Source organism: Canariomyces notabilis, assembly GCF_033297395.1.
Source record: "Canariomyces notabilis strain CBS 508.74 unplaced genomic scaffold N656scaffold_3, whole genome shotgun sequence".
In the NCBI taxonomy this organism is placed as follows: domain Eukaryota; kingdom Fungi; phylum Ascomycota; class Sordariomycetes; order Sordariales; family Chaetomiaceae; genus Canariomyces; species Canariomyces notabilis.
Genome location: NW_027041825.1, coordinates 961913 through 987471, shown reverse-complemented (window position 1 = coordinate 987471; position 25559 = coordinate 961913). Strand labels below are relative to the sequence as shown.

At 54.1% G+C, this 25559-nt stretch overlaps 12 protein-coding genes across 12 annotated transcripts; 7 read left to right on the top strand and 5 right to left on the bottom strand.

Annotated features, from left to right (window-relative positions):
• Nucleotides 1–128: 128 nt before the first annotated feature.
• On the bottom strand, nucleotides 129–964 carry N656DRAFT_398422 (uncharacterized protein). Its single transcript, XM_064809526.1, has one exon. It carries the CDS (start codon nucleotides 809–811, stop codon nucleotides 356–358), a length of 456 nt encoding a protein of 151 aa, XP_064673336.1. The 5' UTR covers nucleotides 812–964; the 3' UTR covers nucleotides 129–355.
• Nucleotides 964–1539, top strand: N656DRAFT_398537 (uncharacterized protein). Its single transcript, XM_064809527.1, has one exon. The coding sequence runs from the start codon at nucleotides 1117–1119 to the stop codon at nucleotides 1504–1506; it is 390 nt and encodes a 129-aa protein (XP_064673335.1). The 5' UTR covers nucleotides 964–1116; the 3' UTR covers nucleotides 1507–1539.
• Nucleotides 1540–1573: 34 nt separating this feature from the next.
• On the bottom strand, nucleotides 1574–2877 carry N656DRAFT_702594 (WD40 repeat-like protein; the record flags this gene model as incomplete). Its single annotated transcript, XM_064811034.1, has 3 exons — nucleotides 1574–2551; nucleotides 2612–2780; nucleotides 2840–2877. 3 exons carry the CDS (start codon nucleotides 2875–2877, stop codon nucleotides 1574–1576), a joined length of 1185 nt encoding a protein of 394 aa, XP_064673334.1.
• Nucleotides 2878–3345: 468 nt separating this feature from the next.
• Nucleotides 3346–6005, top strand: N656DRAFT_703169 (WD40 repeat-like protein; the record flags this gene model as incomplete). Its single annotated transcript, XM_064811084.1, has 2 exons — nucleotides 3346–5196; nucleotides 5244–6005. The coding sequence occupies 2 exons, from the start codon at nucleotides 3346–3348 to the stop codon at nucleotides 6003–6005; spliced, it is 2613 nt and encodes an 870-aa protein (XP_064673333.1).
• Nucleotides 6006–6746: 741 nt separating this feature from the next.
• N656DRAFT_398383 (uncharacterized protein) lies at nucleotides 6747–7204 on the top strand. The gene has a single exon (XM_064809524.1). The coding sequence runs from the start codon at nucleotides 6833–6835 to the stop codon at nucleotides 7064–7066; it is 234 nt and encodes a 77-aa protein (XP_064673332.1). The 5' UTR covers nucleotides 6747–6832; the 3' UTR covers nucleotides 7067–7204.
• Nucleotides 7205–7819, top strand: N656DRAFT_398392 (uncharacterized protein). Its single transcript, XM_064809525.1, has one exon. It carries the CDS (start codon nucleotides 7343–7345, stop codon nucleotides 7667–7669), a length of 327 nt encoding a protein of 108 aa, XP_064673331.1. The 5' UTR covers nucleotides 7205–7342; the 3' UTR covers nucleotides 7670–7819.
• Nucleotides 7820–10294: 2475 nt separating this feature from the next.
• Nucleotides 10295–12277, top strand: N656DRAFT_787397 (uncharacterized protein; the record flags this gene model as incomplete). The annotated part of the gene is made up of 5 exons (XM_064816602.1): nucleotides 10295–10659; nucleotides 10714–10812; nucleotides 10862–10929; nucleotides 10985–11404; nucleotides 11466–12277. The coding sequence occupies 5 exons, from the start codon at nucleotides 10295–10297 to the stop codon at nucleotides 12275–12277; spliced, it is 1764 nt and encodes a 587-aa protein (XP_064673330.1).
• Nucleotides 12278–12409: 132 nt separating this feature from the next.
• Nucleotides 12410–13173, top strand: N656DRAFT_398243 (uncharacterized protein). The gene has a single exon (XM_064809523.1). The coding sequence runs from the start codon at nucleotides 12541–12543 to the stop codon at nucleotides 12946–12948; it is 408 nt and encodes a 135-aa protein (XP_064673329.1). The 5' UTR covers nucleotides 12410–12540; the 3' UTR covers nucleotides 12949–13173.
• A 148-nt stretch (nucleotides 13174–13321) lies between these two features.
• N656DRAFT_775716 (uncharacterized protein) lies at nucleotides 13322–14721 on the bottom strand. The gene has a single exon (XM_064814493.1). The coding sequence runs from the start codon at nucleotides 14496–14498 to the stop codon at nucleotides 13398–13400; it is 1101 nt and encodes a 366-aa protein (XP_064673328.1). The 5' UTR covers nucleotides 14499–14721; the 3' UTR covers nucleotides 13322–13397.
• A 367-nt stretch (nucleotides 14722–15088) lies between these two features.
• On the bottom strand, nucleotides 15089–16895 carry N656DRAFT_795460 (cytochrome P450; the record flags this gene model as incomplete). Its single annotated transcript, XM_064817414.1, has 5 exons — nucleotides 15089–15231; nucleotides 15305–16014; nucleotides 16077–16145; nucleotides 16204–16681; nucleotides 16736–16895. 5 exons carry the CDS (start codon nucleotides 16893–16895, stop codon nucleotides 15089–15091), a joined length of 1560 nt encoding a protein of 519 aa, XP_064673327.1.
• Nucleotides 16896–19786: 2891 nt separating this feature from the next.
• Nucleotides 19787–20359, bottom strand: N656DRAFT_398172 (uncharacterized protein). Its single transcript, XM_064809522.1, has one exon. The coding sequence runs from the start codon at nucleotides 20259–20261 to the stop codon at nucleotides 19956–19958; it is 306 nt and encodes a 101-aa protein (XP_064673326.1). The 5' UTR covers nucleotides 20262–20359; the 3' UTR covers nucleotides 19787–19955.
• Nucleotides 20360–20665: 306 nt separating this feature from the next.
• Nucleotides 20666–22783, top strand: N656DRAFT_775712 (succinate-CoA ligase). The gene is made up of 4 exons (XM_064814492.1): nucleotides 20666–20764; nucleotides 20838–20927; nucleotides 21016–22165; nucleotides 22249–22783. Exons 1-4 carry the CDS (start codon nucleotides 20711–20713, stop codon nucleotides 22290–22292), a joined length of 1338 nt encoding a protein of 445 aa, XP_064673325.1. The 5' UTR covers nucleotides 20666–20710; the 3' UTR covers nucleotides 22293–22783.
• Nucleotides 22784–25559: the final 2776 nt, after the last annotated feature.

Sequence of the window (25559 nt, the reverse complement as noted above, 5' to 3'; positions counted from 1 at the left end):
TTGCACCCCTGCTTGTTTTCTTCATGGAAATGACCGAGAAGCCTTGTCTTGGTGTGTTTGGGCAAGAAGAGTGAAGGCGTCTTCCGAACCTCTGCGGAACGCGTGCGGCTACCAGCATGCGGACTCGCATGAGAAACATGGTACACCCGTGATTGGTCATTGCATTTCGAAACAATGCTGTGCGATGTGAGGAGGATCCAGAATTCTGCACGCTATGAGAGCAGTGTAAGCGCTGGCCGGCACACCTCGTGCTGTCCAGGAGGAGAATGTTGGGTAAATGGTCAGGTTGCTGAATCCTCCATAGGGTGAGGCAGCTCGGGCAGCAAGCCGATTGTAGGGCTGGCATGAGGTAGCATCAAGCTGTCGGAATATCTGTGCCTAATGGAACAAACCGCAGAGAAGACGCGTTCTGCAGCCAGTCAACGGCTACAACCAAGAATACCACGCGCAGTTGGAGTGTAAAACTGGATGATGAGGTGAGCGATGTAATGCCGGATCCGAAAGGAAGACTGAACCGAAGCTTCGAAGCATCGTCTGAGTGGTCCATTTCAGGTTGCCTGCAGGGCGCTAAAAGAAGTGCAGGGCTGGTGATGAGGTGGAGAATCCCGCTGCGTGGTGGGTTGTCATCCACCGATTTGGTTCTTGGCCGCGGGCGCCTATCTGGGGCCCTTCGTAGCCTTGACGTTAAGCCCGATCTGGGGATGTCAGTGTAAAAAATACAAGGTCTCCAATGACACCATGATTTAGATCTGTCTCGCGCCCCCATTGACGTACGTTGGGCAAAAGTCAGAGGCTGTTGTTGGAGTCGCATCTATGGATGCAGCGTGCCTGTTTGTGTGCCCATGTTTCTAGAACACAGCAGGAAGGAGTGGATGCTACCTTACACTGCGGCCTTGGACCCTCCATTGTTTGTACGTACGGAGTCCGGAGTAGATATCCCGTGTCCGCCTCAGAGAGAAATAGTGTGTCGGAAGCCACCTCTGTGACTGAGAGAAAGGCCTCGCCAAGTGACTTGCTTGTCAATAGGAAGACAAGGAAAACACGTGGGGATCAAAGTATTGTACGACAAGATCCTAATTATTAGTTTGTCGGCTCGTCGGTTCGTCAACCCCAACGATGAGAGCCACATTTTGGTTCTCCTTGGAACCGCTTCAGCTGCGGCTGCCCGAATCTCCTGCTCCGAACTTCTTCCCCTCCGCCCCATTCCCTTTCCTTCCCCTCGTAATCACCCCCGAGAAGAGCAAGCAGCAAGTGGAACTGCTTTCTGGTGGCTCTCGAAATTGCGCGAGCGTACCATGCATTTTCAGGCAGGGACGCCAGCCTGAATCGCTGTTGGTTCTGGCCGCTCTCGCTCGGCATGTATTGTACATGTCGTGGTTCGACTGCCTGGGCCATGATGTCTCACGCTCCCCGACACTCCGGTCTGGGTCTCCACCTGAAAAACAACATCCCGTAAGACCGAGCGGGAGCTTGCATCTAGTTCTCGGTCCTGGCAATCAAACTTAATCGGCTGCGTGCAGCTAACAGAATGTTCGGCCAAAGTCGCCAATCCAGCGGAAGTCTATTATTGTTATCAGTCTTCTTCCATAAGAGCAGCTAGCTCGGCTTCCTCTTCAGCGCTGAGTAAGCCATTGCCGCCGGCGTCATCCTCTTTCTCGGCTTCGGCAGGTTTTTCCTGCTCCATAACGGCAGCGTCAAGCCCGGATTTCTCCAGCGGCCAAGTCCTGATCGTGCCGTCGATGCTTAAACTGCAGAGCCGCTCACTTGAGCCATTAGTACCCCGTAACATAACAAGCTCAGTGACCTCGTCGTAATGTCCCACAAGGGAACAGTAGAGCTTCCCCGAAGCGCGATCCCAGAATTTGACATCCTCATCTCTTCCGGCTGTGATAACCCATTGGTCTGTGACGGCCACGGCGCGCACGTGGTCCCCGTGGTGGAAGCTGTCCTCGCAGGTGAAGTTTCTTAGCCTCGATAAGCACTTCGCCGTGCCATCGCCGCTCGAAGTCCACAAATTGACTTCTCCGCCGTCATGCTCAAGCACGAGCTTATATACGGTCGTCTCATGCTCCACAATGGTGTGGCGTTCTGCGCCTGGTGCCTGAGGTGATGGCTCGGCGATTTGCTCCCATCCATCCACCCAAATCTTCCACCGACGAATGTGGGGGTCGCTGCTGGCACTGATTAAACAGATCTCGGTTTCGCTGGAAGAAGCGTGGTCAACGACAAGATCCTGTATACTGAGCATGTTGACGACGCTATCCTGCAGGGTGTGCAGTCGAGCCCCTGAGACGATATCCCAGACGAGGATCTTCTTGTCTGCCCCGCCGCTGATCAAGATATCCTTGCCGCCAATCTTGGAGCAAACGACGGCCTTGACAAAGTCTGTGTGACCAGTGTATCTGCGCCCCGGCGCCCCCGATGCCAAGTCCCAAGACCATATGGACTTGTCCCACGACCCGGCGAACAGAGTCGCCGAGTTGGGGCCGCCGACCGCAACACAGCAGACCGGGGCGGTTGGACCCCGGAAAACCTTAGTGCTGTCGGGATTCTAGACGCAGGAAAACTGTTAGAACCGATGAACTCATGCCCCGCTGTCGAGCTCGCATACATCAAGGTTGACTAGGCGCACAGCTCCCGCCGACTCGGCCACTAGGAGGGCTGATGATGGAGATCTGGGGTCGGGCACGGCGGCCAGAATCTTTGATTTCAGTTGAATGGGATTTCCATATTTGTTGCCAGCCTTGGCCGCCCGCCGCTGCCTCTTCTCCTGTTCGGCGCTGGGAGTTGAGTTAGCGAGTTCTATCACGACAAAAACCTTCCTCGTGCTTACACTTACTCGGTTTCGAAGAAGTGTTCGGCGTTTGAAGATTGCATTTTGTGGATTACACTTGATTTCAAGAATTAGTACACCCACGCCCCAACTCCTTTCCTTCTCTATGTGTCAAACTTAGAATGCTGTTTATGATCTTGTGGCCCCAGTTGCTGGTTGGGTATTTTGTGCCTGACAGAACCGAACACTGGTAGAAGCGGTCAGTCGCTGCCAGCCGGCAGCCTCGCGCCAAGAATATGTACCGGTAAGTGGGACTAGAACGTTACATACCGGTATTTCCATTTACTACGTAATTTCAAACCCAAGCTAAACGCGACATTTGTTATATGGAAACGCGGGTCGACGCGTCTCCCCTGAGCGCCAGCTAAACATCACAGCGACCACTCCAGTCTCCCCGCAACGAGAAACCATTATCATCTTCGAAACTAAACAGCGTGAACGGACTAAAATTCTACCGATGCAATACTGGATGCTCCAAAGCCATCTTATTGCAACAATCTCACTTACAGCATATGGCATCTCTCATCGCGTCACGGCCGCGACCACGGCCTGCCCATACACAGGGGTCGACACGATGTGCATACACGCCCGACGGCTCGAAACTGGTGACGGTCGGCTCCAACAACACAATTCGTCTCTACAAGACGGGCTTCGATGGTGAACCCACAAACATAGACGACTGCCAGGAGCAGAACCTTGCCGTGTCCACGAGCAACGATTTCTTCGTCGTTGGATCCGAAGACGGCACTGTCAGCTACTACTCGCTCGAGTCCAACCTGTTTGACCGTTTCCTGTTGCGCACTTCGCTGCCCGTCCGTGATGTTGCCCTTACTCCCGACAACAAGTGGTGCGCAGTAGCGAGCGACGAGCTGACCGTCAAGCTGGTTGGCATCGAGGATAACACAAAACTGCTCAACTTGAATGGGCACGGGAAGCCGACGAAACATCTGACGTTCGATCCCAAGGGGAGCATGCTGACGCTCTCATGCACGGATGGGGTCATCTACGTCTACTCCCTCACGGCCGAGCACCCGGAGCTCATCCGCAAGGTGGACGGCGTGATTGGCAGACTCGAAACGGAGTCCGAGGCCTCTTGCAGGGCCGTGTGGCACCCTGACGGGCGAGCTTTTGCCGTACCAACACCCACGAGGGACATCCAGGTTGTATCCAAGAACGACTGGGAGAAGCAGCGCGTTTTTACCAATGGGCATAGCGGAGACATCACCGCTCTGGCCTGGTCGCCGAACGGTGCGCTCCTGGCCTCGGCCGCTAAGGACAAGAAACTACTGGTCTGGTCGACCAAAGACCAGAGCGTTGTTGCACGTTACGAGTATCCGAATGTTATCGATATTGCTTGGCATCCGACCAAGAACCTAGCATCCTTCACAACCTCGGATGGCGAGGTCTTCATCTGCCCCGAGTTCGTCCCGGAGCAGTTTGCCTCCATGCTCAGTCTTCCTAAGCAGCCAGCCCCATTTATTCATGATCCGCTCGCGGAATTGACCCTCAATGGCCGGAGACCAGAGACCAATGGAACCAATCTTGCGTCTCGTCCTCGGCGCGGCTCACTGGACAGCCTCGACGATCTGCTCGACGCCGACTACGGGGACGATGATGATGGCTTTGTAGTTGACGATGATGGGGCGGGTTATACACTCAATGCGGGTCGGAAACGCGGTGCCAATGACGATCCCTTTGGACAGCGTCCCAGCAAACGCGGGAATTTTGTCCAGCCGCAGCATCATGTGTCTTTCCAGCCGGGTTCAACCCCCTGGCGGGGAAATCGCAAGTACCTGTGTCTGAACCTTATTGGGTTCGTGTGGACGGTAGACCAAGACTCGCACAACACTGTCACCGTTGAGTTCTATGACCACGAATTTCACAGGGACTTCCATTTCACCGATACGTTCCTCTACGACAAGGCGTGTCTGAACGAAAAAGGCACACTGTTCTCATGTCCACCGAAAGAGGATTCTCCAGCCGTTGTTTTCTACCGCCCTCACGAGACGTGGACACAACGGAGCGATTGGCACATAGAGCTGCCCAAAGGGGAAGCCGTCCTAGCCATGTCCCTTAGCGAAACCTTCATCACTGTGACAACAACTGGCAACTATGTCAGGATATACACTCTGTTCGGCATCCCCTATCGGGTATACAGGCCCAAGAGCACGCCAATCGTCACGTGTGCTAGCTGGAGGGACTACGTGCTCACCATGGGCAACGGCCCGGTTGGTGCAGACGGCATGTGCCGGCTGCTCTACAGCATCGAGAACATCAAGCGCGACGAGATTTGCCAGAACGAGGATACAGTAGCTCTGCCCGAAGGCGCCACAGTCAAAAGCGTATTCTTCTCTGACAATGGCGTACGTCTTCTCTTACCTTGACCCCTTCACCCTACTAACCGTCTTAGGACCCCTGTATCTACGACTCTACGGGCACCCTCCTCACTCTCCTCCACTGGCGGCAGCCCTCGAGGGCGTCATGGATTCCCGTACTGGACACAAAACTTCTTCCACGGCTCGCCTCGGGCCGAAAGCACGAGAACTACTTCCCCATTGCCGTGGCCGACAACAAATTTCACTGCATCATCCTCAAAGGCGGCGACCAATACCCGTACTTCCCGAGACCCCTGCTCTCCGAGTTCGAATTCTCCATCCCCTTATCCTCCGCTCCGCGCCCACGAAAGAAGAAGCCGAACAACCTCGACGGCAACGAAAACGAGCACTCGGACGACGAAATGCTCGACTCCGACGCCGAAGACAATGCAGATGGAGAAGGAGGGGGCAAAGCGGATAACGAAGCCCTGGCCCTTACGCAGTCGTATCTCCTCAAATCCCTGCACACGGCCCAGCTCTCGGACATGGTGTCATCATCCTCGTCACGGTCAAGCGCCTCCCAGCGGGCGCTGCTCGCCCGCCTGCAGCTCGACATTGACAAGACGCTGCTGCAGCTGCTGGCCGTCGAGTGCCGCGAGGGCGGCGAGGAGCGCGGGATGCGCGCGCTCGACGTGGTGCGGCTGATGCGCGACCGCAGCGGCCGCATGCTCGAGGCCGCCGGCAAGGTCGCCGAGCGGTACGGGCACAGCGTGCTAGTGGCCAAGATACGCGAGTTGGGAGAGGAGAGGGTTAGTGGGATTGGAGGGGAGGAGGAGGAGGATGATGACGAGTTCTGAGTTGAATGGATGGATGATTCTCGCGTACCTTATCTTGGGGCGTTTGGATTCCTTGGAAAGCACAGCCGTGGTGGTTTACGTTTGCAATGGCATTGATGATCCTTATGCCGCACATACGCCATGGCTCGGAAAACGCATGAAGGATGTGCGTGTCTCTACCTGGGTTCATAACAGGCCTGCCGAGGTGCGGCAGGGTGCCAATGTTTCCGAAATATCATGCACGTGTCATACATATGCTCCGATTTGCAAAGTTGCTCGAGTTTCTTGAAACCTGGGAGGATAATTGAAGCAGAAGCTGAATATCCGAGAGGCAATGCCGGCAGGGAGAGGGCATGGACAGCCCTGACCAACCTATTGTGAGAACTGGCAGGCAACCATTACCTTACATACGGTGAAGGCTCTCTATGGTATTTGTCCAGAGATGACGGTTCAGAACTCCTGCTCCGTTGCAGCAGCGGTGGCACACTCGATGAAGATCATAAGATGAAGCATTAATGGCCGAGCACGTTTCACCGCGTTTTGGGGTCCATGGATACGGAGACCATGCTTGAAAGCGCCACCCCAAAATAGAGCATGCCAGCTGTGGCATGATGGAAGATCTGATGCATCTGAGGACTGAGGACTGAAGAGCGTTAACATGGTGTTAGTCAGTGCATGATAGCACTTATCCAAGAGGCTGGCAGGCAGTGGCAGTAGGTTGCGGTTTCGGTACTTGAAGAGGGCTGACATCTGTTAGTGTAGCCTTGATTTTTGTATGCAAAAATCATCCTCTCGACTACCGCTCTTAACAAAACCAGAGGACAGAGCTTGTACTCCCAAGTCGTCTAATGCTTTCCTCGGGGACGACCTGGCGGACAACACCCCACCCCATCTGCTCTGCGATTTCTGATTCACTGATGTCTATCATTGCAACCTTTACCTACCTAGTTCTTCTCTCACCATTATCTCACAACGGAGAGCCTCGAAGCAGGTGGTTACGATATCCCTTGGAACAGGAAGTAGCTGATCATGCGTTTGCGACGTTACCAGGAATTCAGAGTGAAAGGGTGAAACACGGGTAACCTTATTGTTCCTCTGCTTTACTCCGTGCCCGGCCCGGGGGACGGGACCGTCGCACAGGGCTCATGTTGTCGACATCTGGGACTGGCATCCTATTACAGTAGTCAGATAGCAGCTGCAGGCTGGTTTATATGGTCGAGCGAGTCGCATCGTGTGCTTGTATAAGATCACCCGGGATGCAGCAGAGTTGCAGGGCTGAACAAGGCGGTCTCTAGTGTTGATGTATGTACAATACATACATAGCGGCGAGAGTCGACTCCTGTCTCACATAAGTATGCATGCTAGCAAGGATGAAGTCGGCGGCCTGCTTGAACTGCCCTGTGGCTGGAGTAGGTTGTTGCAGCGTCTTGCAATTGAGGGCATCGCGCGTCGCGACATGGAGTCAAAAAGCGCCAGAAGTGTCCATAGCGTTCCAATCACTACTCCGTACTAGATGGCCCGGTCAGGCACAGAGCAGCCTGCCCGCAGTCGGGATCGTTTTGCCAGAGACCGGGCCGCCCGTTGACATGCCGCTGAACCGTGCCGCCCATCCTGTCAAAGAGGACGCTGATTCGGCAAGTTTACCGGGTATTGTGTGCTTTTGCCGCTCATTTCAGCTGAGTTGAAGTCTGTATGTACAATACTGCACATGCCTTCGTACTCTGTGCCCAGCACTACGGATTAAATTTGAACTTCACAGATTCAGCGATCGGACGGGAGTTCAACATCATCGGATCTGGTTGAGGTGGGTCCGCTAAAGTTATGGGGAGTCTTAGTTGAGTTTGGTTACCGTAGGCCGCGGAAGGTGCCGGCTCTTGTTCAACAACACCATTCCCGGTCGCCATTTGCCAACTCCGAGCCTGGTCAGTACGATTTCGTTGTGATTGAGCATAGTTAAATGGAGCATACTTGACTCACTCCTCCTCTCAAATCTCAGCATTGTTGCTTAGCTTTCGGTTGAACGTTGTCCCAACTGGTACGCCGAACCCCGGCTTTGCTGCTAGGCATTCCGTCGCCAGATCCCAAAATGCTACGGGACAGGCGATGTGTTGCAAACCAACCTTGGGTTGGAGATCCTTACCAACGTTAGTAGCTGCTTGATCTGGAAGCTGCCCGGGGTGGCAGCCACCAGAGCAGGCCGGCATTCGGGCCATTTGCAACGGGGACTTGATTCCGTCTACAGTCTACACGTGTACACTACTTCTTACACCGAGTACGCATTGCCGTCTTCTGCTCGCCAAAGGTTATTCGATCTGAAAAGAAGCCAAAGCTTCGGGATGTTCTGAAGCTTCTTTTGCCTCGCCATTTTGGTTCGACCTAGGTACACTGTGGTGCAAGACAACTTGAAACGACAAACGCTCATCAAGGCATTTTTTGTATATAGTACATAGGTACTTCGTACGGAGTCCTCCGTATTCCAGCCCACACCTGTCCTATTCAGGATTCCCCCTCAAGTTGTGCCGCTGAAACGGCTCCCAACACCGGAGCCAAATTGAGATCTTTGGCTCAAAGCAGGTGATTGTCCCAATTCCCAGGCGGGTGGGTGCTGCACTGCTGCTTGGGCTCGGTTCGTCTGGACATTGCTTTTGGCTCCGCCCAATGTTCCACCCAGCTGTCCTGCGCGACATTCAAAACCATTTCGCAGTCAATCTTGGGGAAGGACATTTGAGGCGGGCCACTGATTCAGCAAACTGGTCCGGCCTGAGCAGCCCAATTCAGCTCTCTGGTTCCACCGACATTATTGCGCGCCTTGCCAGTTAGTGCAGTCCTCTAATTTTGCGCCAGCTTCTCTGTCGCATATCACCCCTTTCCTTGTGTTGCACTGGCTCAAGTTTCGAAGGAATTCTGTGCGGCAGGCGAGTTGGCCGAGTAAACGACTGCGAACGACATGTGAGCAGTTCTAACCGGCTTCTGCTTCTGGAAAACTGTCAGATCTTTGGACGGGACAATGAAACCCGGATAACGCTCGGACCATGCCATGGTTGCAGGTGCGCTGTGGAAATGGAAAGTTTGGGCCGCCAAGCAGGTGCACCCGCATCCGCCATCTGGGCGGCCGCAGACCCCTGTAACCCCTCACCAACCTGCCTTTCCATTGCCCCCAACAGCCCCCTAATGTGTGTGAACACTGCCTAACCTTGCTTTGCCTTGCTGCTTTGCACTACCGAACGAGGTATCCGTATCCTGTATCCGGATTGTATGGAGATCCTGTCGTGGAAGGTTAGAAAGGGCAGGCAAGATTCTGTAGAGTTCAAGTAGCCAACTACATTACGACAGCTGCATGCAGCTGTAGGCTGCCTGCGCCAACGATTCGGACGGACTGACAAGATCTAGCCACCATCTAACCTCGTCTGTTCGGGTCTCGTTCATGTTGAATGTGAATAATCTGAAGTTACCCCTTTGTCACTCTACCATGCCTATCAACTTGAGGAAGGCACTAACATATTACCATTGAAAGAGCAAGGACCACAAGCTAACCCCCTGTCTGCGTGCTCCCCAGATCGTCCCGTTAGTGTACTGTACCTCCCTACCACCCTACCATTTACCAATCAGCCGATCTCAGAGTCCACGGCCGGGGGCCCCGAGTCCTTGCGCCACCAAAGCCGAGATACGCTACACTAGTGTAGAAAAGACATCTCGCTCCACTTCCTCAGCGTTCACTCAACTCTCTCTGCCCGCCGTCTTGGTTCCCCTTTTTCCTTGGTCCGAAAGACTGGACATTTCGTGTCACGCCATCGTCCTGCTAACTGCCGAGAGCCCACCATTGTCGACGCGGCTGCCCTGCTAACGTACTGGTGCAGCTGCGAAGCCTGAAGTCGTGTCTGAGGTCTGGCCCGGGCCATTTCCAATACAATCTATCCGAAAGAGAGTTGTTCCTCCAAAGGATCGGTGGAGAGCGAGGAGCCCATGCAACGCGCTACGAGAAGCAGCAGGAAATGAGCATTGTCTTGAACACTACTGAAAACAGCCACCGAGTTGCGAAAGACCGGCGCGCAAACGATTGATGCTTGATTGGGAGCGATGAGGTATGGAAACTCGAGCTAGATTAGTCTTGAAGGCAATTGCTGCCATTCAGCGGTCATGTCTTTGGTGGTTTCTGTCTCCGACTCCCACGAGAATCGAGACCGGCGCAGCGCATTTGCGCCGGCTCTCCAGTTCTTCGCATCTTCTCCCGACGCCAATAGGGTTTCCTTGTCCCGCGCGCCGTTCTGGATCTTCAGTTGCTGACCATGTTCGTCTCGCTTGCAGGGCAGATGGCCACTGCCACTGAAGGTGTGCCGAGAAATCATCCGGCCGACGGGCCAGAAGAGCCAATGGGTGTGCGGACCGTTCCCATCATTCAAGTTGCGCCCACGATTCAGATGTCCGCTCCGTCCGCGACCGAGCCGATGGACATCACCACGCCGACGAACTCGTCCGCCCAAGCGTCAGTCTCCAAGAGCCCGGAAGGCGACGTGCAGGTGAACGCCAACGGCAGCGCAGGCGAACGCAACCACTCATCCTCGCAGAAAGAACAGACCCACACCGACAGCATGATGCTGGCGGCGCAAACAGCGGCAGCGCCGGCTGTCCATCAGCCAAAGATAGTCCAAACAGCTTTCATACACAAGCTATACAAGTGCGTGCCTGAACGACCCACTCTCACAATGGATGACGCTAAACCCGGTGGCAGCATGTTGGAAGACAAGTCGATTCAACACCTAATCTCGTGGACGTCCACTTCTGAAAGCTTTGTCATGCAACCGTCGCATGAATTCTCAAAAGTCTTAGCGTATGTCCCCGTCCGGCGGCGCCCTGGTACCCGTTGCTGACCGTAACAGGCAATACTTCAAGCACACCAACATCTCATCCTTTGTGCGCCAGCTCAACATGTATGGTTTTCACAAAGGTATCGGCTCCCATTAGACAAGAATTGTAGAGTATACGGCATTAACACGGCGCAGTGAGCGATGTTTTCGCCCATGGAACCCCCGAGTCTACTATGTGGGAGTTCAAGCACGGAGGCGGCAATTTCAAGCGGGGGGACCTTGTCGGGCTGCGAGAGATCAAGCGCCGAGCTTCCCGGCACGCGCTGGTGCATCGGGAGTACAACAACCAAAAACCTCCGTCGTCGCAGCCAGGAACTCCGGCGGAGCCCATGGCGCCCATGCAGGAAGGAGGGGACCCGAGACTCAGCAACCTCGAGCACACAGTCTTCGACTTGAGCGCCCGGCTGCAGCGCTACGAGGAGAACACGCAGGTCATGCACATCAAGCACCAGGCCATCATGGAGACGGTGGCCCGCTTGCTGCAATTTAATCACGACCTGTCACGGGCCGTTTTAGCCCTCTCTCCGGGCCCCGACAACCCGATACACCGGGACGGTAAGTGGATTGATTGTGGTGTCTTCCGCGGTACCAGTACAGCCTAATATTCTCCTTTTAGTGTCTGCCCTGCAGGGTGAGGTCCAGCGGCAAATGGACATGTTCCGCACTCTTGAAGAACCGCACGAGCCGTTCTTTGCCAGCACCCGTCCATACTTCTCAAACGTGGAGAACGCACCCATCTCACCGCGGCAACTACCCCAGGACGACCCCCGCAGAGCCAATTTCGCGGTTCCCCAACCTCGGCAGCCAAACTACTACCGGCCCTCTGTCCCCTCCAATCTGTCTGTCAGCACTCGTCGGCCGTATGGATCAATAGGGGGAAATAGCACACAGTCATCGCCTTCGTCGCTCCGTGTTCAGGCTCCGGCGCCCCCGCCACCGCCAGGTCCACATCCCTTGGCGAACGTTGAGCTGCCTCCTGGCAGTCTGGCCCGGCGGCACACCTCAGCCGACATTCGAGCCCATGGCTGGCAACCAAACCCGCCTCCCTTCGCATCTGGACCTCCCTCGTCGCAGTGGCCGTCATCACCAAACCGTGTACCGGGACCGGACGATCAGCGACTCCGGGACTCGTTTTCTCACTACTCGCTCCAGACAGCGTCGCAGCCGCACTCACGCCCTGCTACCCCTCCACCGCCCCATTATTCAAACGGTGGCATGCCTTCGGCGAGCGATACATTTGGCAGCTGGTCGTGGAACTCTGCTAACCGCGAGAACAAGAATCTGATGGTCAAGGATAGCTCGGGACCGCCTACAAGAAGAAGCAGCATGGCCCACATTCTAAACCCGACCGACACGCCTGAGCGCGGCGATGAGGACGGATTAGACCCTAGGGGCGACGACGACCGCAAGCGCAAGCGATTAGGGTAGCACGCCTCCACGAACTCGCTTCTCCATCCCTCGCCTGTGATAATACCCCTTCTTTTTCCTGTCCTAACGATACCGAAATTTGATGACATGTGTTAGGACTATTAGCGAACCTCATAAACCCCAGGAATTGGATATTCTTTAATACTAGTCGCTTTTTACCATTCGTTATCCAACCATCTGTACCGTACTATTTTACTCTCTTGAAATCCGTTTCAGAACTTTCTTAGTTGGGCAAAATCTCTTAGGGGGTCGGCGCAAAACTCATGACACTACTGTTCGTGATAGGACTGAAAAGGGGGGAAGTGAATTTTGATTCATTGTCTCCACTGTCTGTCTCAGTAAATCGTCGTCTAACATGGGCCTTCATTGCCTTCATGTTTTCTGAATGTTCTTTCGGTTTATTCCTCGGGGGTTTCCAGTTACTTGCATCACTCTCCATCTGTTTGTTGTCCAGTCCCATACATGACCGGTGGGTTCATCTGTCCATTTTATATACACCCTTCACATCGTTGAAGCGGCGCTACTGTTATTTTTCGTTTGGTCGTTTGTTGGCATGGCAGCATGACGGTCGACGGCACACGGCAGAGCCCCTGGCGCGGATTCCTGTACGATGGATGTATGGATGGCCAAGGTGGACTGGAGTGGTCTGTTTTGGTATTCGGAAATCCTAGCAGGGCGATGCAGCAGACATGGTGGACGTGTCACGGAGCAAAGAAAAGGCTGACGGATCTCGACTCATATACCCTACGCCTCGGAAGTGGCATATTCGAGGTTAATGTTGTTGATTAATTTGTATCGTTAGTACTCGTAGGTATCACCAGCACCTACTGTTTAGTAGTATCTTGGCGATTGTACCTGTTCTCTCGGGCCGGGGAGATGGCAAGCTTGGGGAAGTTTCGGAGGCGAGCTCAACTCCTCCAGGTGGGGGATGGCTGGCTCTTATCGTTGGGTGGCATTGTTCTGTGATATCACGGTCGTAGGCAATGCCCAGATCTTTCTCATATATTGCAGAAGCAGATGTTTGGGGGTAGTTTACAGAAAGCAAATACGGCGCCGTGAGACGAGTCTCTTGAGACATGCGCCAGGCGGCTGCCAGGTCTCTATTGAAAGGATATATGTGCTACTCTGCAGCTTTAACATTCATCGCACCCTCTCCATTTTCATTCTTGCTCTTCTTCTTGTTCTTCTTGCTCTTCTTTTTCTTCTTCCTCTCGTCAGTGATCACTCGCTCCTCCGCTACTTCTCCCGTCTTACTCCCACCCCCATCAACCTCCTCAAATATATCACCCTTGCCAACACCATCTTCACCATCCGTCGGTGCACCTTGTCCGGATGCGGCGGCTTCAATGGAACCCGCCCCCGGTGTGGGAGGAGGGGAGCTTGAACTCCCAAGACGGGCCCTTTTCCGCTCCGTCTCTTCCTCCTCCTGCTTGTCTTCACTTCTACTTCGACCCTGACTCCCCCTCCGACCTTCCTCAACAACCACCACAGGCCCAGAGACAACCTCCCCATTCTTCCCCCCTTTGTCACCATCACCCGCACCCGCACCCTCACTGGGACCGTTACCAGCAGTAGCACCCTTGACCTTGACCTTGACCTTGGCCTTGGCCTTTGTCCTCACAAGCGCCGCACGACCGACCTCCTCCTCACTATCACTCGCATGCCCGCCCCTTTCTCTCTTCCGATTACCACCACTACCACTACCACCAGCAGCAGCAGCAGCAAGCCTGTCCCGTTCAGCAAGCTGCCGCGCGGCGTTGCGCCCGAGGATTTTTGTCCTGAGCGCACGGTCCGCAGAAGAAGAAGCCAGGGATTTGTTCCCTCCTGCTCCTGCTGCCGCCGAAGCAGAAGGCGGAGTATACCCTATCCCTGCGTTAGGGGGCAGTGCGTAGGCCGGGTTCAGGTCTGCGTCGTCGTCGATTTTAGGTGATCTTGTTGTCGCGCTGTTACTGGCATTGCCACTTCTGCTGCTGCTGGTGAGTTGGGATTTATTTGACTTGGGGTTGGTGAGGGAGGAGAAACCGCCTCCTGGGCCCGGGGTTGTTCCTGTGGCTGTGGCTGTGGCTGTGGCTGTGGACGGTGATGAGGGTGTTCGGTGCTTCGCCAGCGTGTCAAAGATGCGCTGGTGCTTGGCCATTCCCAGAGCGATTCGGTTGAAGATTTGGTCAACATCAGGGGCGACCGGCAGCTTGGGCGGGTTAGAACCCGCTGACGGAGCCATGGCGGTTCCCCAGGAGAGGTGAGTTGAGATGGTGGATTGGTGGATGGGTGAGAGGTCGGGTTTCAAGATCAACGAAGATTCGATGACTGGGTTGCTAATTTCGATGAATGGGCTATGAGAAACAGGTTCCGGCGTTATGAGAATTCGGGCTGGATCATCCTGTATATTCAGTTTTATGTACTCCCAAGTACTTATGTGTCTTTGCGGAAGACGGAGGTGAACATGGCATGGAGTGCCTGTCAAATCATCAAATGCGGTATCTTCAAAAAGTTGGTCGTTATCGCAGAAAGCTGTCTGATTGGCTAAACAAGCGCCTGATATCTGGCTACCGAGTCATATGCAACTGTGAGTTTTTCGTCTGCAACAATACGAATTCAAACTGTTTATTTTTTTAGCTCGCCCCCTGAACATTTCATCCAGCTTCATCTACCCATTCCAGCAGTTGATCCCATAACCATAGAGGCGGTACGGTATTGACAAGCCGCGTATGTACGCCCTTTTCCGAAACTACAAGTGTTTTACTCATAAACGCATCCCTAATGTGAGAACACTTACGGAATAGTCCACAACTCCTCTGAGTCCGTCCTACCTCAAGCGAAATCCCCATCCTCAGCCTCGAAAAAGGCGACGGGCACGCCGTGCCCCGGCGCACCGACAATCTCAGCCTTGTGAAACTGCGCATACCAGTCTCCACGATACTCGAGTCGCTTGTACTTTTGTAGCAGCCGGACGACTGTGGTTCACACCATCAAGTCAGCAAGAACACGTCCGCAACACTGACAACAAGCTGGATGCTCAAAACCCACGAGTAAACGCCATCTCGGTCATGGCGAAATTCTGCCCCACGCAGATCCTCGGGCCCCCATTAAACGGCACATAATTCCACGCTTTTGGTGTCCAAGCGTCCCAGCGCTCCGGACTGAAGACAGCCGGGTCCGGGAACTTGCTCCCGTTCGCGTCCACCTCGGGATACAGATCCTTCCTCCGCTGCATGGCCATGGCGCTGTATACAACGCTGTCCCCCTTCAACACTATGATATCCGGCTGTCCCGGGCGGCCTGGCAGACTCGTGTCCTGCAGGGCGGCACGCACGTTGTAGGGCACGGCTGGGTACAGCCTCAGCGTCTCGTTGAGGGTACGCGTGAGGTACGTCATGCTCTTGAGGTCATCGTAGGTTGGCTTGCGGTGGGCCCCCACGGTGGAGAGAATCTCGTTGCGCAGCTTCGCGTAAATGTGCGGGTAGTGCGCCAACTCGTAGATGGTCCACGAGAGCGTGGCCGCCGTGGTGTCGCGCCCCGCGATGAGGACGGCCATCAGCTGGTCCCTGATGACCTTTGCGTCGCGAGTGAAGCGGGCAATGTTGTGCAGGAAGGTGAAGTCCTTGTCGGATTTGGACAGTTTATCAAGCTCAGACGGTGTGAGTGAGAGGGTGCGCTCGATATAGGGGGAGATGAATCGTTCCAGTATGCGGATGCCGCGGGTGTAGCGGTAGGTGGGCAATATGGGCCGGAAGGGGCTGCGAAATGATCAGCTTGAGGCCGGGATTTGGGCGAGGGCCCGTGAGGCAAGAGAACGAACGCTAGGATGGTGTACAGCATCTGAAGTCGCTGGACCTCCTGAAAGGCGGCGACAAACTCGTGCTTGGGACTGATCCATCGGACGTTAGCTCGCGAGTCGAACATGCCCGAAGCTGGAGTGGGCTCACTTGTCCAAGCTGTTGACACTCCCGCCTAGGAGAAAGTCGGTTGTCACATCGAGCGTCATGCGATAGAACAGGTCCATGGCGTCCACAGTTTCGCCAGATCCGGGAAGCTTGCTAATGAGTGTAGTGGCCCACTTGTCAAAGATCTCAAGATCTCGCACCCTGTCTTTGACAAACATGGGCCGTATGAGGGCTCTGCTGTCAGACCATTGCTGGCCATCGGTGGTGAAGATCGAGTCACCCAGGAATGGACTCCAGATTTCATGAAACCGCTCGCCCTTGCCAAACTCGGCGAACTTGGTGGTCAGGATAGTCTTCACATGCTCGGGCTCCCGCGTATTCAAAAAGCGAGTTCGACCTAGAAAAGAGATTTCAACGCAATTGGGACACTCTGGGGTAGCAAAGTCGAATTGGGAGTTGAAGTAATAGTCCAGCTTATCCTTCGTTTGGTAGTAGCCAGACCTGAGGACGAACGGAAGCCCTGGCTAAATCAGTCGTGTACAAGGGTTCAAGATTCCAAACTGTGACGCATTACCTGATATAGGGTTGGTTGCTAGAACTGAAGCTCGGACACCCCCGAGGCTGCGGATCCTGCGGTCGACGAGGGCCTTCCTGGTCATGAAGAATACGGTCAGGCAGCCCAGGACGACCGCAGTCGTGTACCACGGACCCAGGTTGAAGAGAAAGTTCAGCATTTTGATCTTGACGTTTGGTGCAGTCAATGGATGGTAGGCACTGCAGATTAGCTTGAGGCCGGCAAAGGGGATCTCATCATCCGATGGCCGTGTCAGAACTTAGAACTTAAAGGCTTCCATTTTAAAACCACTTCAAGAGGGAAGGACAAAGCAAGGCCTTGTGACGCTCAATGGAGTGCCTGATGGGGGGTTTGGTTTTCAAGGGAGAGCTGAGGGCCTGAGGCACATGTTAGAGCTTATCGTGGTGATGTGCCGCGGTTGTGGAGTTGGCCCTGGTAGCATTCCAGGTTTCTCCGCATTTTCAGACGGGTGATAGACCAACGGACGAAGGATCCCTGGAAGTTGTGTTCCGGATGTTCGACTTCAAGAACCTTGATAAAGTCGCGAAGCTGTCAATAATGAGTTGCGCAGCAAAGGTGCAGAAGTGTCCACAGAGTAGCCAGGGACTTTGACATTCAGTTTGGGTTGGAACTTGGGAGATGGAACTACGTCCTAGAGCATGGGATCTCATCAATGCATCATCCATATGCCGCATTGCCGCTGCCCCTTTCCAACCCTCTGTACACAACGGCTGCCCCATCCACCTTTTCTGCTTTCTCTCTGCCTGAGAATGGTCAGCAGATACTTACCACAATACAGTCCGAAACCTCATTACTAGTAGCCAACTAACTCATTGTCTTGCTGCCTGCCACAAGCTGTTATCAGACGGATTCGACTTGTGGTGCCCTTAGTTCTTACCGCCAAAGAGATATGCAAGATTTACGTAAGACCCCAAGTTGCGACACCAGTAGTTATGGCCTTGCAGTGTCTTAGGGGATCCCTCCCTCAGTACCTCATGGTGGGTAGTTCGTACTCGTGTCTTTATCGCTCAAGTTCGCCGCCGTCGGTACCTACAAAGTAACAAAGAAGGATACAGCCGTAGCTGCCGTATGGTCCGGTAGGATGGGCGTCTCCTGCCAACTAGTACCTGGGTACCTAGGTATCTCTACCTATCCGAGAGTCAGGATCCTATCACCTAGGTACTAAGCAGATATACCTCTCTCTGTCCAAGTTTGAGCCATCCAGGACACATACCACCTAGATTTTGTCTGATATTATATATACCAAGGTACCTGATTTTCCAGGTGAGCGCATCAATTCTTTGAAGTCGCCAGAATGGAAGAATCACCAAGAACATCAAACCCTGTCGAGAGCTCCTCGAGGCTCGAGTCTCGGATTGCAGGACGCGTGTCATGGTGTTATCCGCGACGGATCCGGACGCTGAGAATTGCCGTTGTCGTCCGGTGCTTGGTGCCAGTGTTGATCCGTGACTCACCGGTCCCGTCCGGCTCGAGTTTCCACAAAGATCAGGTCCACAAGCCTTGGTGGTTCTAATTCCAATTCCATGAGTCCACCCTATGTTGCACGTTTCATTGCTTGGGTGCTATCAAGAAATTTCGAGTTTGATTGTCCAACGTGTACGAGGGGACACCCTGAAAACCTGAGTGACAATAGGAAGAGACAAAGGCTACAGTCATCCTATGGTTTCTGAGGCCAATTTAAGCTGACAATCATGAAAGGCTTGATTTTCCCATGTCGGTTGAGCAAACAAAGGCCGTTGTCAAATCAAGGTCAGCAATGCTCTTGTTGATAGCAACTTAGGAAACCTTACCTCCGACTCTCCGAGTCACGTTCCGTGCTGCCAGCCCAAAACCAACCACTTGTGAAACCGAAGGACGGCCGGTGATTCAGCATCGGTTTGCTCATTGACGTTCGGAGCACCTTTCCTTAGGTACGAGGAGCAATTTGAGTGACCGGACATATGTAATCTGCTAGTATATAGCAGGCCCAAAATATCCGGTTTAACTATGAGTTAGAAATCAAGGTAAGCAACTCCTCCTACTAATAGAACTACTGATGTCATCTAGCGAAAGCAGCAATATGCGACTCGAGGCATACGTGGCCGATGTAGCCGCTCTGGTAACAGCTGTGACAGGCTAGGACTCGGAAGCCAACAGCCTCATCTACTATATAGAACCTCAGGAAGCGTCGAGTCAAGTTCCTTGACCCTCAGCACATCGGCCGAGTTGAGTCCTCCCAAGGGCAAACAACTCCAAGTAAAACCCTGTGACACCCTGGTGACTTACCTACCAAACGCATAAAAGCCATGTGCAAGCTAGTCAAATACATCCAAAGCAACCCGACCTGCGACGAGACATGCATCCAAGCCGGCTTCGAGCGGCACATCATACCGTGGGATGCCCTCCGGTCAGCAGCCTGCATACGGCAGCAGCAGCACGAAATTATCGCCATCCACCGTCAGTACTGCTGGTGGCACTTTGACAAGCTGCTCCTTGAACCGCGAAAGCTCGCCTTCGAAAACCATCTCAAAACGTACGAGGTTCCCCTCCCCGAAGGCGGCGGCACGGCACCCGCTTTGGGCCGGCTCAATTTCCATGTCCGCGTGTGTGTGCTCGACTTTGCCCCGATCCTGGTCATACACTTTATGAGGCGGCATTGGCGCGCCGTGGAGGAGCGCGTGCATACATGTGCTAAGGATGCAGGCGGCGCGAAGCCGGTGACGTTTCCGTGGGGCAGGATGCAGGAGGACTGGCTTGCTGAGTTCGAAGGCGTCTTGGACAGGGCAAAAGCGGTGTATTGCCAGGTTCGTGTCGATGTGCCGTGGGAAGGCCAGACGCCTGAGTTTATAGCCTGGTTTCGCAATCATCCTTACTACCCCTAACGTGATTCTAGGGCAGGGTGATGAACTCCAGGCAGGGTGGTGATCACCATGGTTTTTTCAATTTTTGTTAGGAGGCTGGGCGCGGGGAGGGAAGCCGGAAGAGATGGGGGCTGTTGGGTTCTCAGTTGACAGATGAAGCTCGTCAGTTGACGGCGACGACGGAACCACATCAAGGTAGGTTACAGCAACATGTAACGCTTTCCCTGCGAAGACGGCTCTGGGAGTGGTCTGGACCAGATGTCAGGTGCAGCAGAAGACAGCTCTGGTCAGAAAGAGTAAGGGGAATGTAAAAAGTTATAGTTACACGAAGACTCAGCATCAGTCATCACTGATGCTCCTCAACTCCAGGGTTGGCAACTAATCGGGGCAGCAGAATTGAAAATGGGCGCCAGGTCAATACCAAGGGCAACAAGTACAGTACATACAAGGTAGGAAGGTAGCTTCCAATAATCATCGTCGATTGTGTTTCCTGGAAAGAGGCCTCTCGACTTGTTGAGGTGGGAGTGCCAGATCTCCAAATTCTGTAGCCAAGTTCGCTGATCACCACAAACTTCTTCTCCATGCCACGACCCAAGGCCATGATCACAGTGAAAAAATTGGTAGCGTCTCTTTGAGTAGCGTGTCATCCTTAGTGCAGGGGCCATGCTAATCTTCTCTGTATCGTTTCAAATTGACCAAATGCCCCGAAGGGCGAGGAAAAAAAGGAAGAAGAGAGTGGAAGAACTGGTTGAGTGGGCGAGATTATATAGCTGAGCCAGCTGGCCCGTGCCCGTTTGCGAACTTGCAGACGCGCACGGTCCTTTCCTTGTGGCAAATTTGGCAACGCCCCATGATCATGTGCCAGTACGACAGTACTTCCAGATCACGGGCGATAAGATTCAGGGACAGTAAAAGATCTCATTGGCCCGGAAACTTCCGAGTTCAAGAGCGCCCAACCCGGAACCGTAGCAAACCGCGACGACGTGCTATCAGCGTGATTTCCAAAAAGCGTCACAAGGGGCAATCGCTGTGTCAACCTTCTATCAATTTTCGGACTTCACCGACTGCCGGCCGCATCACTTTTGGTGGCTGACTTTTGGGGACCAGATATACAATGTTCAGGTTCGGTCGCAATCGCGCATTGGCTTCGGCCTTTGCTGCCCCTAAGGTGCGAATTGCCTACTGAGCAGAGAGACCTCTCTCCCAGTTGGGGACCTGAAATTGACATTCTGGCAACCTAGCTTTCCCCCTCAGTCAGACTCCCCGGCATTTCCCAACAAAGGAGAGCGCTGAGCATCCACGAGTACCTTTCAGCCGACCTCCTTCGCCAGGTGAGAGAATGGACCTAGCACTCCACCCGCTCCCTGATAACACAACAGCGCCCTTCCGCTGACCGGCCAATGTGCGCGACAACAACAGTATGGGATTGATGTCCCCAAGGGCTCCGTCGCGAAAACGGCTGCCGAGGCCGAGACGGTTGCGAAGCAGATCGGTACCGACGACATGGTCATCAAGGCCCAAGTCCTTGCTGGCGGCCGTGGCAAAGGGACCTTCGACAACGGCCTCAAGGGCGGCGTGCGTGTTATCTACTCGCCAACCGAGGCCAAGATGTTCGCCGAACAGATGATTGGTCACAAGCTCATCACCAAGCAGACGGGCGCCGGCGGCCGTCTGTGCAACGCCGTCTACATCTGCGAGCGCAAGTTTGCCCGCCGCGAATTTTACCTCGCCGTGCTCATGGACCGCGCATCCCAGAGCCCCGTCATCGTCTCGTCGTCGCAGGGCGGCATGGACATTGAGGGCGTGGCCAAGGAGAACCCGGACGCCATCACGACCACCTACATCGACATCAACGTCGGCGTGACGGACGAGATTGCCCGTGGCATCGCTACTAAGCTCGGCTTCAGCGAGCAGTGCGTTGAGGACGCCAAGGACACCATCCAGAAGCTGTACAAGATCTTCCTCGAGAAGGACGCGACGCAGATCGAGATCAACCCTCTGTCTGAGACGTCGGACCACAAAGTCATGTGCATGGACGCCAAGTTCGGCTTCGACGACAACGCCGAGTTCCGGCAGAAGGAGGTGTTCTCGTGGCGCGACACGACGCAGGAAGATCCCGAAGAGGTGCGGGCCGCTGAGGCCGGGCTCAACTTCATCAAGCTGGACGGCGACATTGGGTGCCTGGTCAACGGCGCCGGGCTGGCCATGGCGACCATGGACATCATCAAGCTCAACGGGGGCCAGCCGGCCAACTTCCTCGACGTGGGCGGCGGCGCGACGCCCGCGGCCATCAAGGAGGCGTTTGAGCTCATCACGAGCGACCCCAAGGTGACGGCCATCTTTGTCAACATCTTTGGCGGCATCGTGCGCTGCGACGCCATCGCCCACGGCCTCATCAACACGGTCAAGACGCTCAACCTCAAGATCCCCATCATTGCTCGCCTGCAGGGCACAAACATGGAGCAGGCCCACCAGCTCATCAACGACTCGGGCATGAAGATCTTTTCGATTGACGACCTGCAGAGCGCCGCCGAAAAGGCCGTCCAGCTCTCCAAGGTGGTCAAGATGGGTGCGTGGCCTGCTGCTTTTTGATTTCTCTTTATGTGGAAGGAAAGAAATAACTGACTAACGCGACTTTTTTCTTTACAACAGCTCGTGACATTGACGTTGGCGTTGAGTTTACCCTGGGCATCTAAACGCTCGGTCCGCTTGGGTTTGCTCTCTTACTCTGTATGGTGGTATCATAATAGACTGGTGGCAGGAGGCAAGGATGGTGGCTTGATCATTTCCTCTTTTGTTTTACTGTCGCTGCTTGTGTACATTCCCAAAACCAATTATCCTGTGCAATGTGTAGGCTGATCTGGCTTTGTGTGGGGATGTACGGGGGAACACTAGACTTGACACCTGGGCAATGGCCACTTTCGATCTTGTTGTTTTGTCTCATTAAGCTAGAAGTTGGTAGATGCCATGTGCGGGTGATTCATGTTCATACGACAAGGGGGCATAGCTGTACTCGGTGGTCTGGTTGCGCTCACTTCTCTCGGTGTGCCTTTTCCGCTTTACTTGGCTAGCTAACATGCTGCATATGCCTCTTGCTGACCAGAGGATGGATTAGGTGCTTGGTTGTAGTACATAGCAGGGTCTAGATCGTGTAAGACTCAGCCAAGAGTTTTGGGGTGATGCGGGGAGGGAGGGGGGAATTGGGGTTCAAGTTGGTTGGTTCGGTCTCGTTCAACTGAAGCTGAAGATTGCGCTTTCTAACCTTCACGTTACACTTGTCTTAGGCATTTGCTTGGCTGCATCGAGTCCCATGGTTCTATTGCTCTCTCTGGTCGGGCCTGGACCCAACCTCCATGCAGCTTATCTGGTTGTTGGTTCACCGTTGCACCCACCGTGCATGTAAGACTGACGAGGTACGGTTCTGCCTCATAGATGACGGTCTATTGCTTAGGGATATATTCGGTCTGGGCAGGACATGGTTGGGCTTGGGTCTTTGGCGTACAACATCATTTGGAGTTGCGGTTTTGATACACATGCTTCGTGCCTGCGCGGGCGGTGAGGTGAGAGGCACCGTGTGACGGTTGTTATCACGGGGGCTCCTTGGGCTGAGGTGATAAGGAAGAGTGCACTGCATGCCATTTATAAGGAGCAGGACGTTCTGCAATTGGCAACTAGACAACATATCGGGATGGTTTGGCCTTGGCATAAGGTTGGCGCAGGCTTGGACTGGACTTTGGATGGTAGTCAAGACACATTTAACTGCCTGCTCGTCTGGCTCATGGCCACGAGTTGTTGGTCCTCTCGAATACCTGTTCGCTTTCAAGTGCTCGTCCTTGGGAATGCTGCGGACCCCCGGGAGGATTCTAAGATAAAGAAGGCAGTCCTTTCAGTTCAGCTACGGACATCGTTATCCACGGCGTATCGCTCCTCAGCTCAGTCCGAGTCGCACACGACCAAGCGACCCCTTAGACTGCCAAGCAAACCAGCTCACCCCCTCACTGTCTTTCCCTCACCCTCTTGGACACAAACGGGCCTCGTCACATTCCACTGGCCACCCATTGTCCGTCATGGCTGGTTCACCAACTTGTCCCTGCTCGTCTTGCTTTGCCTCGACATCCCAAGTGGTCTCGGCATCGCAAAGCCTGGGAAGCCAGCACCACCGCCAACAGACAGCCATACGACAGGTCGAAGGAAACAAGATGGGGTTCAGCCAAGCCCAAGGGAGGTTGCTGAGCCGGCTACGGCGTACTCGCAGCATTGAGAGCACGGCGTCAGATTTGGTTGGACTGAGGGGAGCCGCACAACCGATGGCGGTTGCGGAAGGAGGCAGATAAGGGGGGAAACCAGATAAAGAGCATATGAGGCGGCTTGTTTCGTCGTTCTTGTTGACTGTTTGGTGTTTGTATGGGTATTGGACGTGACACTAGAGGAACGTTAGAAGAGGCAATTCGTGGTCCGGATACTGTAGAAGGTGGACAATATGGGAAGGGACATATCAATAGGTACCTCAGGAGTTCCAGAGGACTTGTAGCAGGCCAAGGGTCAAAGGATACCATGGGAAGGATGATCTTTCAGGGCTCACATCTTCGACGACTTGACAAATGTCTCCTCCATCGACCATGCCTACTTTCCAAGTCGTCAAACAGGAGCGGTTGCAAACGTACTAGCTTAGCTTGAACCAGCAATTAGTTAATGGTTTGAAACAGAGCATGTCTGGTAGGTTAGGCCCCTTCATCTGGATGAAAGGAGTGTGTGTTCAAATACTCATAAGTGCCTGTGCACACTTGATCCTCAGATCCAGCAATGACACAGGGGGGAGCTTGTGTGCAGGGCGAAGGGAAATGACCACGTTAGGTAGTCCTTGGGCTGGTTGGGGCGATCTTACTGTGGTGGATGGGTTCCCAAGATTTTCAAACTGAATTGGGTATATAGGTCAAGTCCATCGTCCTACTTTCGACCCCCCTGGGTAGAGGTGTAGTAAATAGGTAGCCAAGTGGTACTTCCATATCTGCTGCCTGCCGCTACGCAATGCTCCGTGAGCCTGCCAATTCGAATCCACACCCGCCAACCCACCTCCCACACTGGTTTTTCTTCTTGCTGGGGGCGGGAGTGTTGGCGGCAAGGGCAGTGGTGATTGAGGGGTGTCGGCGGCCGGGATGGTGGACCCGAGGCTCATCATATCCGACATTCTTCTCCTCCCAGCAAATGAGCAAAGAATCCTCCTTCCAGCAAAGAAACTCTCTCCAGCGACCAGCAAATTCTCCTCCAAACAACCAAGAAATCCTCCTCCCAGCAATCATTCCGTCCAATCCTCCGATGTTCCACAGCAAATCCATCTCAGCTTGCAACAATTCGATCCCGATTCCCGTCATTCCTCCCATCCCAGCAAAAGCGGCAACTCAGAGGTCAGCCGCCGGCGGCTCCTCTGTAATGACAAATCGTCCTATTAAGTCCAACGTCAGTACAATACGTATAGCACCAGCCACAGCTCCTATGCAGTGCTTAGCCTGAGCGGGTTGCGCGTGGGTTGCGCGTGGGTTGCTCGTGGGTTGCTGGTGGGTTGCTCGTGGGTTGGGGCTCTGCTCGGACATTGCTTCCCGCAGTGTTACCTTCCAGTGCTCCATAGATCGTACGCCGCAACTTGATGTTGAGCTTACTCGCTAATGTCACACTGAGATTGTCAGTCCCAGCTTGTAAAATATCCGGCAAGACATGTCGAACATTGATATTGCCGTCTTCCATGTACCCAGGGCCAGCAGCTCGTTGGAGTCGTTGCTCTCTCCCACAAGAGAGCCCGAGTCCAATGAACCTTTCAAGCAGCGTAAACCCAGAAGGGGCGAATGGGGAGAGGAGGCTTCAGCGGGGCCAGGTTGGGCGGGAGTACAATGCTCAGTGAGTCTCCTAGTTTGATTTTTCCTAGCAATAACAAGTCTCCAGTCAGCAGCTAGCCCAAAGCCAGGATG

Coding starts and splice junctions, on each gene's coding strand:
- N656DRAFT_398537 (XM_064809527.1), top strand. CDS start 1,117: ATGAGAGCCACATTTTGGTTCTCCTTGGAACCGCTTCAGCTGCGGCTG.
- N656DRAFT_775712 (XM_064814492.1), top strand. CDS start 20,711: ATGTTCAGGTTCGGTCGCAATCGCGCATTGGCTTCGGCCTTTGCTGCC. Junction 20,928..21,015: donor CAGCCGACCTCCTTCGCCAG/GTGAGAGAATGG, acceptor CGACAACAACAG/TATGGGATTGATGTCCCCAA. Junction 22,166..22,248: donor CTCCAAGGTGGTCAAGATGG/GTGCGTGGCCTG, acceptor TCTTTACAACAG/CTCGTGACATTGACGTTGGC.
- N656DRAFT_398422 (XM_064809526.1), bottom strand. CDS start 811: ATGCGACTCCAACAACAGCCTCTGACTTTTGCCCAACGTACGTCAATG.
- N656DRAFT_398392 (XM_064809525.1), top strand. CDS start 7,343: ATGCTAGCAAGGATGAAGTCGGCGGCCTGCTTGAACTGCCCTGTGGCT.
- N656DRAFT_398172 (XM_064809522.1), bottom strand. CDS start 20,261: ATGGCCCCTGCACTAAGGATGACACGCTACTCAAAGAGACGCTACCAA.
- N656DRAFT_398383 (XM_064809524.1), top strand. CDS start 6,833: ATGCTTTCCTCGGGGACGACCTGGCGGACAACACCCCACCCCATCTGC.
- N656DRAFT_775716 (XM_064814493.1), bottom strand. CDS start 14,498: ATGGCTCCGTCAGCGGGTTCTAACCCGCCCAAGCTGCCGGTCGCCCCT.
- N656DRAFT_398243 (XM_064809523.1), top strand. CDS start 12,541: ATGACACTACTGTTCGTGATAGGACTGAAAAGGGGGGAAGTGAATTTT.